Here is a 15,113-nt window from a genome sequence, read left to right on the forward strand (position 1 = left end):
GGTGGCACTACTAAGGAAATCAGCTTATTAGAATTTCTCTAAGAAGAATACAAGAATTCATCAGTGGCAATAAAACATCTATGAAAACCCCAGGTTTTTCATGTAGGTTAATGATAATATCTTTAACAGTGTTGTTTTTAAAATCAAATTAGGAACATGTAGAAAGCACCTTTCTCATAATTATTGAATCTGAAGTATTGATGTAGTACACATTCTCTTAAAATATATACTAGAAGGAAAACCCATAGAACAGTAGAAGATTAAAAAAAAACCAATTTTTTAATTGAAAAAAGTAATGGAAAAGTTTGAAGTATATCAGTCAGTTTTGCTGGACTGTGCTGTAGTAAAAAGCTCAGTGGCATGTGACATCAAGTTCATTTATTGCAGCACCATTCCATGAAATGGGACATTCTTAAGGTGGAGGGAAGAGGTCGTAGTAAGGTTCCGTGATGGCTCTTAAGCCTTTGCTCAGAAGTGGCACGTGTCACTTCCACTCACACTTCATTGCCCATAGAAGTCGCATGGCCAAGCCTAATGTTGGTGAGTCAGGTATTTGGGATGTAAATAATTGCAGTGAATACTGGAAAACAATAATACATTCCGCAGGAGCTGTACTCAGATGTAGATATTGCGCAGTAAGTAACCGCGGTCTCCATCTTCCTTACATTTTATAGTCAGGGCCACAACAGGCTCACTGTACAGTGGTTGCATAAGTAGCCATCTTGAAACGGTTCAATGCACACGAAAGTGTTTGGAATAAGAGGACACGGTGTTTGCAACTTATTCTCAGATGGTTCAGAAAAAATAGATGTGAATACATGTATATTTGTGTATATATACTATGGCAGGGAGTGCGTGCATGCCTGATTGCACATGCGCATGTGTGAATGGAGCAAATTATTAACAATTGGTTAATCTTGGCAAAAAGTATAGAGGAGTTCTTTCTGCCATTTTTGTAACCTTTCTGTAAGTTTGAAATCAAAGTCTTACCAATAAAGAGCCCCACCTCTGGGCTCCCATCTACCTGGAAGTTTTGGAAGAACCTGGGATGCATGGGATGCAGCCATGGATTTAAGAATGGATAAAGGAATGAAAGTGTGAAAACCATTTCAGGAGCCGTGTTAGACTCTGGTCCCATCACTTTGTTGGTGAACTTAGCCAAAGTACTGAACCTTTCTGCACCTCAGTTTCTTTCCCTAAGGGCAATAGTACCTGTCTTGTTCGGTTCTGCCTTGTGGGGTTAATATAAGGCACCTATAGCAGTGCCTGGGACACAGGTCATATTCAATGGCTGTCATTAAGTTGTTAACTGTATTTATTGGGGCCCAGCCTCCCAGGTAGTGCCATGCTTCTCAAAGATTGACACTTAAATAAATATACGATTTTTTTCTAGCATATACATAACATTCTTTAAAGTTTTTTTTTTTAACCTCTTTAAGTTTTATTAATACCTCATAGTGTGAACTGGTGTGATCAGATATGTTTTATTTTCCTAACAGCTAACTTGAATGAGAGGATTGGGTGGAGAAAGGTTAATAAATTCGAACAGTGAGCACTTGGAGGACCCCTGCCCCCCAGGCTGGGGTGATGTTGTGGAGAGAGAAAATGGGTATTTGGAACCTGGAACGGGTTTTGGTGGGGCGAGGTAAGGGGTGGGCATGTATAACAGGAAGTATGTGAAGTTTTTAAAGAAAAATATGGTCGTCTTCAAAATTTTCCCTAAGACCTGACCTGAAGCTTGAAAATGTGACACTTTTTTCTAGCTTCAGAATGCCAATTTGCTATTTTAGAAATTTGGTGTCAGAAAAGATCCATGTTGTACATTATTCAGAAGCAACAGAAATTTTGATTAGAAGAAAAAATGGTGTTTTCCTTAATTCTTGTTGACCTGGAGTCCAGCACAGTTTATTTGGCTGTCCTATGCTAGGAAGGTGATGGTCCCCTTTTGCCTCTGGCTCCAGGTCTTTATTCAGCATGTCTTTCTTTTGCAGTGCGACTGTGCTCTGATCGGGTCAGCCTCATCCAGGAGTGCATTTGCCAGTCCCCGACCTGCTACAAGCAATCCGCTCAGCTGCTGGGCCTCGCTGAGTTGCTGAGGGTAGCCGGTACGTTTTCAGTGCTAAACCTCGAGTAAGATTTCTGTGTCGTTCTTGTCATAATCCTAGGTGAACATCAGAACATATACCTACTGATGTCAGAAGAGCTGCTTTTTGGCAAAGATTTGTCTTTTCTAGTCTAGAAGGTTGGCGTGTGATAAAAGTGTCACATGGACTTCTCCATAGGGCTTGAGTGTCCTCTTAACATAACAGTTGGTTCCTCCTAGAGCAATCGCTCTACCAGAGAGTGAGGAGGAACCTGCAGTGCCTTTTATGACCTCGTCCCAGAAATAACACACCACGTTTCCACCTTATTCTGTTGGAATAAATCACTCACCAGTCTCTCCTCGAGGGGAGGGGCATTAAGCTCCATCTTTCAAAGGGAACATCGAAGAATTTCCGGTCATAGTTTAAATTATGTTTCGTGTACTCCAGACCTTGTCATGCTGCCCGTAATCTTCTCTTCTTCACCTGGACACCTGCATCGTTTTCTTGAGCAGATTTCCGGTCTGGCCGCACTCCTGGCTGTTCTCCCCAAGTCTTATTTTGTTCTGTTTGTAGTATTTTTCTAGACATCATTCTTTTCGGGCCTATTTTTTGATTCTCTTTCTCCTTTTAACCACCTGCTCAGATTGGAATTTGCTAGAATTAAAAGCAGTTAGATATTCGTACTTTGGACTTTAAGATGACTGACCCATCATATGAAAGCTTATATTAATAACAAAAATAATTCTCATTTTACGCTTTTATACATGTTTAAGTTACTTCTTACTGTGTCTCTGACAGCAAAGATATGAATCTCATTTTGAACGTGAGGAAATGGGAATAAAGAAGTTAAATAATTTATTGAAGATTCCACAGTTATGAGATTTCTTACTTTGAATCTTTTACTCTTACACTGTTTTTGACATTGGATGACGGTAATCAATGGACCCTCAGTTAAAGTCAGCCAATTAGGGGCTTTAATTGCATCTGTAAAATACCTTCACAGCACCTGGACTGATGTTCGAAGGCTAGCCAAGTTGACACAGGAAAAAAAAAAATCACACCTGGCCCTTTCATTTTTGATTTAAGTATTCTGAATAGATGCAGACATTTCAAGAGTATTATCTAGGAGGTAGATTTTATATTAAGTGTGATATATGCATTTATTGACATAGTGTTCCATTTCTCACATGTTAGTGTAGGGGTAGAAGAATGCTCCCTTCTTCCCTTCTAGGTTCTTCAGCTGGTCTAATAATTAATTTAGCATAGCACAGATTAACAGGAGAAAAATTGATTTCATACCTACAGGAGCCCTGTAAAGACATGAGATCCAAAGGCAGTCAGGCATTTGAGGCTTATCTACCATCCTGAGCTCAGGAGAAGTGGGTAGGAGTCTCGGGCTTCCAAGGGAAGGAGGACAGTTCATAGGAAGTTGAGAAGAATGAATGTTTGGTAAACAGATGTATGCCCTGCAATGCGGACAGGTCTTTCTGATGTAGAAAGTTATGGCTGATAATAGCTCTCTCTCTGGTACAGGCCTTTATCTAAGTTCTTTCTGGCAGATAAAGGGGGTCGGGTGGTGGTGGCGTAAAAAGCTCTTCCTCACTCTACTGGGTCTTAATTGTCTTCAGCTCAAAACAATCCATATATCAAAGTGGCACATTTTGGGGTGGCGTATTCTGTTCCCCTTTATTATTAGTGTTACTAAAACATGAGTGTGTTTGTTCTAATTATAATACTATGAACTTTAGTGCAATATCGTCTCTTTTTAAAGAAACTTTGCGACTGGCTTGGGCCAATACTTACCTTGTATTTTATTAAACCTTCGAAGCACAGAAAGAAGATTTATGGGGACATATTTTCAAAGTTCTTTCAACCCTTTCTGTGATATGTTTACTTTTTCTTTCAAACCATATTTTAGCTTAAAAATGCAAAGACTATATACATATTTTCTGTCCCCCCCCCCAAGATTTTATTGAAAATAATTTTAAGGTTCTATTGCCTCATAAAAATATAAAATATTTGTTAAACTTTTTTTAGCCTAAATATACAAGTTGTATTTGTATTGTAATTTTGAATTACTTGTCTTATAATTAAAAGTTACATTCCGAATTGAATCTGCTCATTTCATTAAGGATATACATTCTTTGAGTCTCTCATGTACATGACGTGGAGCTGGGTAATGAGAATTCAGCAAGGAAGCAACCTCTCTGTCTTCTAAGGGCATAAGTGCTCTTAGAAAGATAATCACAGTAAATTGGTGTTCAGAGAATTAAAAGTAAAGGGACATGTAGGAGGGGCACCTAAGCTGCGTGCTTCATATGAAGAAAGTGTGGAGTTGTCAAGGAAGTGACATCCAAGCCGACTTCTAAGAAGTCCTTGGAAAGTAATTTAAGATCTTCGTGTCAACGTAAGCTGAATTTGGTATGTATTCTAGACGTTCACTATGGTAAATAAAAGAGTAGTAGAGTCTGAAACTATAAAATTACATCCATTTTACTTTGTGTTACTCTTTATATTTGTCATTTATTAGTTATAATTAGAAACAACATCCAAAGGGAAAAATATAAAATAAGAATTTTTTTTTTAAGCAAAAATTTCGAAGTCCCTTTTGGGAGGAAAACTCTCTTCTACCTACTTCGTTTGGGATGGTTGGTGTAGCGCTGCAGTTCATCACTGGTTGCTTAGGAGGCTGAGACCTAATTCAATGATTAAGGAGATTGGAAGGTCAAAGTTGCAGTGACCTTTTGTCCTATAATCTTTTAAAATCAGTCTAATCTTTACTTTTATTTTTTGAATTAATTTGGAAGACAGTATTAATGATCTCTTATCAACTGATGCTGTTGAAACCATTGAGTCATTTGTATGTGTTTGTAGGCGAAGACCCAGAAGAAAGGCGTGGCCAGGTTCTGATCCTTCTAGTTGAACAGGCACTTCGTTTCCATGACTACAAAGCAGCCAATGTGCATTGCCAAGAGCTGATGGCCACAGGTGAATTAGACAAGTACTTAACACTTTCCTTATGTCCTCTTTGCATGATGAAAGATAGAAAAAATCTGTTCTGAAATCTGTTTGGTGAGCCAGCCACCTTGTATTCATAAGACTTAAGAAACATTTTGTGAGTGCCAATAAGTATGAATGCCATGCGCTTATATCGTGACATAAATATGTATGTTATAAATGGGCTTAGGGGTTCTGTTTTATCTGAGATTTTGGTTGCTTTCCATTCCCTATTAAAACAGTCTAATAAGTTTAAGAGCAATTTTATGTAAAATATTTTAATGTTGTATAAAAGAAATGTAAATTTTTGAAGTAACTACAATTTGTGACTATATAGTCAATATTTCTATCTTCTATTTTTTTTTTTTTTTAAAGATAACATAGTTCTTTTTAAATGAATGTTGAGAAATTGAGAAGTAGTTTGTAACCCTAAAGTTTTCCATACTGAAATTCGAATTCAGGTCTCTGGAGGATAAGCAGATTTTATTGTGGAATAATTTCTCTATTAACGAACATAACACATTCCCTAATGCAATAGGAAGTAATGTCATCTTATCGTGGGCTCTGTACCAAATGATTACTTTTCGTAGCCGTGCCTGAATAATGGAAGCCCAAGCACACCCTGTTACCCGCGTCTGTGCGTTCATAGTGAGTGGTTAAAAATACCGTGCTTCACTTCGTGATAATTCAGGGAGCTGAGCACTTTGCACTTACAATTTACGCGCTTTTTGTACATATACTGTTAAAATATTGTTCTGACACGTTAAAAATTGTAAAGCAGACTTTATTCAGGACTTTTGTAATAGACGTTAAGCCTGTCACGGTAAGGGAAAGAGATCGAGCCAAACTCTGAGTGCAGAAACGACAGCTGGGGAACAGAACACAGCTAAGGAACAGAGTCAGGGGGTCAGCGGATGGAAAGTTACTGTGATGACACCTCAAGGGCAGGGGGATTCTTGCTGAAGGCAGGCCGGGGTGACCAGACGTCAAGGGTGAGGGACACAGAATTTGATTAGATATCAAGGGTGGGAGATTCTCGCCAAACTGACTTAGCAGGATTCTTGCTAGAACTGGGCTGTGTAGGCCCAGCAGGACCGGGCCAAGGCATGGGTCCAGCCTGGAGGGGGGCTCAGAGGAGCCTGACTCCGGCTTCGTCAAGGAGAGTCTTTGTCAGTACAGCTGGAAAATGTTGAAAATTCTGGAAAAAAACTCAGTGGTTTGTAACCTCAGCATTAGGAAACCGTTTTCATATAAGAACTGTGTTTTGTAATATTAACCAAGCGATTTTGCAATATTGTTCTGAATAATTGTGGCTTTTCTGGAAAAATGTATTACTCTAAATTTGTTTATTTAGAGATCTTTGAAATAATTTTATTCCTGTAAGGATGGTATCTGGATTTTTACTTTATATATTTAGAGAAATTATTTTATACTGAGGCCTTTGTACTTAGAAAAAAAAGCCCTACTTTCAACTGGAACTTTTTCGAATAAGAATAAAAGTATATTTTAAGACTTCACAGTGTAAAATTATATAAAATTATATATTTTTTTTTCCAAGGACAGTGCCAAGAATACAGGGGCCGACGGTACTCTTGGCACTGTCCTTGGAGGTCTGTCTTTTACAAAGTGAATGATTCTGTGTAGCTGTCTAGACAATTTCTTCTTCTAGCACTTTGCGTTTACAAAATGCTTTTAAATACAAATGTTATTTAATCCTTTCAACAGCTCAATGAGGAAGGCATTGTTATTATTGTCCCTTTGTGGTAGTAAAGGCAGTGGGATCCTCTGAACTTTCTGGAGCTCAGCAGCGCTGAACAGCAGGGTTGGGCCGTACCCTCCAGTCTTCTGAGCAGATACTCAGCTTTTTACTCAGTATCACACACAGTGCTGTAGGTTATTTGTGCTCATTGTCAGGTTATCTAAATTTAACAGAGTTTATCAGCAAAACTCATCTGCAATAACGTTGAAATTTTCAGATAATAAACTAGCCTAATTTTTTTTTTTTTTTTTTTTTTTTTTACCTTAGAACCTGTGTGTTTCTAGTTATATAAAATTATGCATCACTAATGACTATGATTTTGCTTTGGTCACACAGGACCTGAGCAGAAAGCCATTTGATTTCTCACATTAGATTGGTGATTTTTTTTCTTATGAAAATCAGGGTTTTTTTGTTTGTTTGTCCGTTTGTTATTTTTGCCAATTTTGCAGGCTATTCTAAAAGTTGGGATGTCTGTAGCCAGCTAGGACAATCAGAAGGCTACCAGGACTTGGCCACTCGTCAAGAGCTCATGGCTTTTGCTTTGACACACTGCCCTCCGAGCAGCATTGAACTTCTTCTGGCGGCGAGCAGCTCTCTGCAGACAGAAGTAAGCCCTCCCCAAAAAAGTATGAACTGTATGAAGTGCATTTGCATTTTATGGGGTTCATGGATCTGAGGTCTTTGGTCATTTATAAACATAATATAAGAATTTTAATTTATGAAATTTAGCTTGTCACCTAAGTGTAAAGGGCTTTGAAGATATTAAGATATAAAATAGTGTTTGCTTTATTATAGTAAGGATGAAAGGGTACAAAGCAGATGTGAGAAAAATGGAAAGTAATATTAGAAAATAAATAATTGAATGTAATGGGAAAAGTCCATGTTGTCAAGGACAAAACAGAAGAAATGGCCATGTAAAATATATTGAATATATTGAAACCTTATGAATTACAACTAGTGGTGGCGCTGTCCCTTCGAGGTCCTTTGGAAATGGCAGGGCAGTGGGATTTGGGGTGAGGCTACATTCCCTGAAATCCATGGGAAGATCTGCGTAAGGCGAGGCAGGGCTGCTGTTGGGAAATGCTGTTAAGAAGAGTCTGAAATTCACGTTTCACGTCCCGGCCATTCTCTACGTCACGTGTGAGGCTTCTCACAGGGGACTCCCACTTCTGACACCGTCGCAGGCCGTGAGGTTGTTCCTAAAGGCCTGAAGCAAGCCTGTTACTCAGGACTATGCGTTATGAAATAGCATTTTTTTTTCCTCAAAAGAGTCCTTTTTACATGTCCAGCTTACGTTGTAAAGAGAGGCACTTTAAAAAATTTCTTTATAATATATCAAGTTCTTTTTTTCAGATTCTTTATCGAAGAGTGAATTTCCAGATCCATCCAGAAGGAGGGGTGAGTATCAGGGTTTCACCATTAATTAGTAAAGTGCCACAGAGGGAAGGTACTGGAGAGGGAGGGAAGAGCTTAAGAGGTGGCTGTGAGTGGAATGAAATGGAGCCACCTAACTTTAAGTATGAGGAGTGTGTGTGTGTGTGTGTGTGTGTGTGTGTGTGTGGACTGTTTTTATTTGTTTTGTGTGTGAAATATAACATTCACATAGAAAAAATACTCAAAACAAAAATGTCCAGGTCAGTAAATTTCCACAAAGAAAATAGTCATTAAACCACCACACAGTTAAAGAAATAGTAGTATAGAACCAGCCTTCCACAAGTCCACCCACCCTCTCCGAATTTTTCTCGTCTCTCCTTCCAGAGATCACCGCTGTCCTGACTAATCCTGATACTAGACGTTGGTGGTTTTTTGTTCTTGTTTTAAATAATTCTAGTACTCATTGCATGCCTCCTGATATGATGGTTTAATTTTACCTGATTTTGTACTTTACAGAAATAGTTACGTTCTGTATGGTGAAATTCATCCATGCTGATATTCACTGTTATTGCTGTATGGAAGTTAATATCAGTGTGCATATGTGACAGTTTGTCCACCTAATGTTGATTGACATAGGTTTGTTTTCCATATGGCTACTAAGAATAATCCAGCGTCGTCATTTTGTACACGCTTCTACTGCATGTGTGCATACCTTCTGGAGTCTGCCTGCCTGCCTTGGAAGTAGACGTTCTTAGATGTGTTCGTGTTCAGCCTCAGAGTGGTTTTACCAATTATACTGTGGCAGTGGTGTTTGGGAGTGCCATTTACTCTGGTCTAGCACCTTGACATTGTTTGTTTTCTATGTATTTGTGGTTTTGATTTGCATTTATATAATTACTAATGAGATGGAATTATCTCAGGAGAGATCCTCTTTTGTGAGATGCTTGTTCAGTTCTCTTGCCTATTTTTTATTGGCTTTTTTTTTTCTTTTTCTCTTTTCTCATTGAATTCTTATGAGTAAAATTTGTCTGAAACTGTTAAGGAGGAAGTATACACCCACTAACACTTCTCTTCCCTTGGTCAGTGTTTGCTCCATGGAGTTTAACTTTTCATGACAGTTTCTAGCAACATAAAATTGGTATATTTTTTAGGTCAAAGAAAGTAGCCCACTGTCTGATAATCTAATTAGGTAAATTAAATGATAATCCTCTTTGTAGATTGGTTTTCCACAGTACTCCTTTAAATGGTAAGCGTCATTTTCAAAGTATAAAATGTCATTAATTTTTCTAGTAATTATTTTGGAAGACATCTATTGTGGTGAGCTGTACCTAACCTTTTTTTCTTTTTTTTTAATTCGATATGTCCATTTTACAAAACTGATTTGTGTAGTTACTTTTAAAAGTCTGATACAAAGCTTCACTTATGGAATCTGTTGATAGACCTAGGGCAGAGCTTTTGCTCAGAGAGGAGTATGTATAAATAGCCCATTTCCATCACTTTTATATTCAAATTCAATTTGATAAACATACTGAATATACACATGTACCCCCCAGAGGCTAAGCTCAGTGCTGAGTGATCTGAGGCTCTCAAAGCTCTTTCTGTGACTTTTTGCCCATGTGGCGTTGTCTCCTCACGGTGACTCCAGGACAGCGCTGACCCAGAGAATTTTTCCCAGTGTGGGAAATGATCCATATTTCTGCTGCCCAGCAGTCACATGTAGCTGTGGAGTACTTGAAATATGGCTAGTGCAAGTACAGAATCAAATTTTAACTTTTATTATATTCAGTTAAGTTAAAGTTAAATAGTCACACGAGGCCACTGACTCCCAGACTGGACGTCGCAGCTCCAGATCAGACCCTCGGTGGAGGATCGTGTTCTCCCATCGGCACTGTGGCTAGTGCGCTGTCTGTTGTCCCTCCCTCCGGGTGGGAGCCGCAGCGTTTTCCAGGCGTCTGGGGCGGTGTGGACACGTTCTGACCTCTGGCGTGTCTTGACTTGTAGCTGTACGGATTAGTTGCTGTTGGGCTTTCCCCATTGCAGCCTGTGGTGTTTCCTCCTTGGGATTCAGAGCAGTTCTTCTCTTGACCACGGTGACCGATGTTTGTTGTGTTAGGAGCTGGCAAATTTTCCCATCGTTCAAGGTCTAATTGAAGACTTACTTTTAACGAGTTCTTCTTCATCCCAAGTTTTGTGTCTTTTGAGCCTCTGATCCTTTCCTACTTGTCCAGCCACATCTCCCCCTCGGCCATCTTTCTCATCTTTCACGCCTTCCAAACACGGACGGTGTTGCAGTCACACTGACCCGACCACCACCCTCCGAGTAGCCTCTCACACCTTCGGTGTTGCTTAGAGTCTTCTCCCTGGCTTGTGCTCTGGTCTTCGTTACCCCTGCACCCCATCTAAAGTATCGTTTTTCTTTGTGAAGTTTTCCTTGAGTCTTCTAATTGCCCTTCTTTGTCCCCCGCCATTCTCACATCATTGTGTCAGCACTTGTATGTATGGTATTGTATGGTAACTGGAAGTATGACATTTATCTTTATACTCTCTCTATAGAGTACTGGTCACATAATGAACACCTAGGAAATGTTCGATAAAGCTCAGTTGAGAACTCCCGCTGCATACAATTAGTCTGTGATAAAAATGAATGAGAAAGTAGATGTTAGCCTAAAAATAATAAGGAATTCCCCATTTAAGTCACATGTATGTGCCATGATGGCTGAGATCCTGTTACATTTTGGCCAGTGTAAGGGGTGTACCATTTCTCTGAGTATAGATTTGCAAAGTATTTCTGCTGAGTTCTGCTCCATAGCTTATTCTGAAGCCCCATCCTGCGTTATTAAAACTATGAAAAGCCTTTTGGATTTCCTATTTTCTGCTTCTGCAATGAATTATAAAATGTTGGGCTGGCCCCTTGGTGACTTCTTTGGAGTAGGACATGCTGTGTTACCACAAGCGGGCACATATTGCTCTTTAGTAAATGGAGACCATCGGCAGTCCTTTACACGTTCTGCTTAGCAAGGAAAGGAATTAATTCAAAACGATTGTCTCCCCACCCTTTTTTACCTCCTTAAAAGGTTTTCTGTCTTCCTTTGTCCTCTTTCAGCAAGTTGCAATAAATCTAGATCTCATGAAGTACTAATCCAAACCTTCAATGAACACATTATGGCTGTGATTCATGAAGCACATTCAGAATATTACAGCTACTATTATTATATTAAAATGTAGTGCCCAACTATAAGATGCCACTGTTACATATTAACAGACATAATAACCACATTAAATTATAACATATGAGAGCCAGCTGTATGTGTAATCTGCTTAATGCTCAAGACTTTCATTACTCAGTTGTGAAAATAGTGACTTTTATTTATACGTCCCAGCAAAGTGAAGATGTAATTGCTGTGCAGTAGATTTGCATCAGTACAAGTGTAGCCTACAAGTCTGAGTATGTTGGCTGTCATCCCTGTGAACCAGATATTTGCTTATAAATAGAACAAAACACATTGTGAAAAACTACCAAAATTAGAGTTTTCTAGTTTCTTATTAATGTTGGTTATTATGATTTTTAGATGTAATAGTATTCCACCACTTAGAGTATATTAACATTTTGTTTAGCTAGTATTAGTTATACCACTTAGCCAATGGTGTTTTCCCTAGATAAATCTAATTAGAGCTGGAAATGGATTATATACAAGGTTCCCATTAAAAAATCATTTTCACTGTGGGAAAACTTCTTGTTAACACTGTGAGTAGCCACAGAATTATGCAACTGGACTCATTTGTGTTTAGAATAGGGACATGGCCTAAGCAAAGAAGCGTTTGGAATTTATAAATGAATTGAATAGAAATAGTTACATAAAAGTGAACAAAATGACAGTAGTATTTCAATGTCATGGATGACCCTTTTTTTTCCCCATTCACTAGTTGATGGATAATTTTTTTCCGCTTTTCAGCTATCATGAATAATGTTGCTATGAACATCAGTCTACAAGTCTTTGTATAGCAATACGTTTTGATTTCTCGCCTGGGTACCTAGGACTGGAACGGCCGCATTGTATGGTACATATTTGTAGAAACCGCCAGTCGTTTTGTAAAGTGACCGTAGCATTTTACTTTTCACCAGGAAGCATTAAGGTTCCCGTTTCTTCACATCCTTGCTAACACTTGTTATTGACTGGTTTTTTTGGTCAAAGTCATTCTTGGGGGTGTGTGTGTGCTATCTTACTGTCATTTTGCTATGCATTTTTCAAACAACTACTGATAATGAGCATCTTTTCATATGCTTATTGGCCATTCCTATACCTTCTTTGGTGAAATGGCTATAAATATTTTGCCTATTTTGTAAATGGGTTATTTGTCTTATTGAGCTGTAAGATACAAGGTCTTATTTATTTATTTATTTATATTCTGGATAAAGTCTTTTATCAGATATATGAATTGGAAATATTTTTATCTTTGTGTAATTTGACATTTTACTTTCTTAAGTAAGTAAGTGCACAAGTTTTTAAAGTTACTAAAGTGTAGTTTATCAGTATTTTCTTCTATTGCTTGTGCTTTTGATGTTGTATCTAAGAAATCTGTGCCTAGCTCAAGGTTGTGAAGATTTGCTTCTGTGCTTTTTTTAAAAAGAGTTTTATAGTTTTATATTTTATATTCATTGATAAATAAGTAACAATAAGAAGCCACTTTTATATGAAATAAGTATAGGCTTGATGACAAGATGAATTAGAACTATACACAAAAATTGACTCAATAGGATCATATTTGTCTGATTTTCTTTTGATTCATGATAGCTTGTTCTTTCTTAAAGGATTTTAAGTCTTATATTTAGTATGCACAATGACGTGAATTAATATTTTGATATTTTAAATGAAATAATTTTATCTGGAGTGGATTTTTGTTGTAATTATTGCTCTAGTAACTTTTTTTCCCATGTGTTTTGGAATTTTAGTTTATAAGCTCATTTTGAGTCATCTCATTTAATTTTTATCTTTTCAGACCACATCTAAAGATTCCATAGTTTTGTGGTTTCCCTCAGTCTAGTCCCTTGGTGCTTCAGTTTGGAACCCTGTGCTGTAGTAGCTTTTCACATGGGACTCCTTCCTCTTCTTAGTGTTGAGGATATGAGTAGTACAGACAGGAGCCAGTGGGTGATTTGGCCCAGTTACTTTGGGCCGTGTCTTTGTTCACTGTTTCTCTGGGCCAGCAGCTTTACAATGAGCCTGGTCCAAGTTCTCCCTCTCACTGAGGTCTTTTCGATTCACAGTTCTTCTCTGAAAAGGGGCATCTGGCAGCCACTGGCAACTTCTGAATTTGGGCCCCAAAATGTTGAAGTCTATTGAATTTGAGTTTCTTTTGAACCTTTTCTTTTTCTATCTCAGTACTTTGGAGTACACTGAGCATGTTGAAGCATGAGTTCATTGCTCCATCTTGACTGTAATTCATAATATTTTCTTTAATCACAAAAATAGTACAGGCTTTTATTTTAACAATTCATCTAAGGGGAGGCAGGGATTCAGATAATGTAATCGGGTATATTTTATTTCTTGAAAGAAAAACGAGAGTTGAAACATCTATGATAAAATATTAACATTTGTTAACTTTTGATAAGTACATGGAAAATTGTGGTAACTTTGGTCTTTCTGTCTTTTTAAAATATAAAAATAATTTAATCAATAGTACATTAATATATAAGTTCTTTTTCTTCTCTCAGTTCATTCCATGTACCCCACTGTTCAGAGGTAAACATTTTTTAGTGTATATATATCCTTCCAGACTTTTTCTGCATGTGAACAGATTTTCTGTACTGGTCTCCTCTGTTTCCTGGACTATTACTATTTTTTTTTTTAACTAAAATGGATTCATACTGCCTATATTACTTTGGAGATTGCTGTTTTCACGTAATATTACATGTCATGGACATTTGCTTTTGTCATTATACACAGGCCGTTTATATAATGGTGGGATAGTGGCCATTGGATGCATGCGCTGTGTTTTGTTTATTGTTTCCTCTGGTTCTGGACCTTTAGATTATGTCCAGTCTTTATGTCAGACTGAACTTCGCTGAACATTTTATGTGCACATCTTTGCACATTCGTGCTCGTGTTGCCCTGGAGTGAAATGTTAGAAATGGGCTCGTAGGGCAGGTGAGTTCGTTTTCTTCTGGTTCACCCGCCATGACTTTGTGTAAATGCTGACTTTGCCTTGTTTACTGTTGTGATGCCTGCACCTCTGGGAACACAGTAGGTCCTTATTAATTTTTATTTTGTTATTATTTATTTTAACAATATTGCCTGGTGAGTGTTCTCTGTGGGAGGCTGAGTTATGGCGATCGCGACATCAGTGAGCTGGATGATCACACTGCCAGCCCAATTCACAATACCCATTTATGCATTTTAGTCAGTACGTAGTGTTCTCTCTCTCAGTGAGATCTGACTAAAGGAAGAAACGGTCTGCTCATTGGCCTGCTTGCAGGATAGTACGTTTGTGTAGTTGGTATCTTGATGATCAGCAGTGTGAATCATATTTTGATTGGCTTGGCAAATCTGTACCCCACATTCCCAGTCCTCCCAAAGGTTTAACTTAGCTGCCTTCTCTTTTAGCACCGCTGTTGGAATTCCAGATTTTCTTCTTCTTTTTTTTCCATCTTGCCCTTTCTTCACAGACCTGTCCATTTCTAATATATTTGTTTTGTTAAAGTTCTAAAATAACTCTTAGTAATATGGAATCCATTTTTACTTTCATCTAGATTTGCTGTTAAATCCACTTGCAAAAGATGTTTTCCAAAAATAATGCGTTCAAGTTGCCCGTCTCGGTTACAGTGCACTCGTGGGGTGTAACAGTCCCGCTTGCTTTCGAGGAGGCGTCGTGGTGCGATGGCGTATCCTGTAGCGCTCGTG

The 15,113-nt window shown here is 38.2% G+C and overlaps 1 protein-coding gene across 1 annotated transcript in view; it reads left to right on the top strand.

The window, feature by feature from the left end:
* The window catches only part of NBAS (neuroblastoma amplified sequence), a 267,834-nt gene that overhangs the window by 127,132 nt on the left and 125,589 nt on the right, over positions 1-15,113 (top strand). The window contains 4 exon segments of the mRNA XM_023528505.1: positions 1,992-2,105; positions 4,959-5,072; positions 7,290-7,447; positions 8,194-8,238. Of these exon segments, the coding sequence (XP_023384273.1) occupies positions 1,992-2,105; positions 4,959-5,072; positions 7,290-7,447; positions 8,194-8,238 (431 nt within the window).

Source organism: Pteropus vampyrus, unplaced genomic scaffold, assembly GCF_000151845.1.
Source record: "Pteropus vampyrus isolate Shadow unplaced genomic scaffold, Pvam_2.0 Scaffold28, whole genome shotgun sequence".
NCBI classification, from domain to species: Eukaryota; Metazoa; Chordata; class Mammalia; order Chiroptera; family Pteropodidae; genus Pteropus; species Pteropus vampyrus.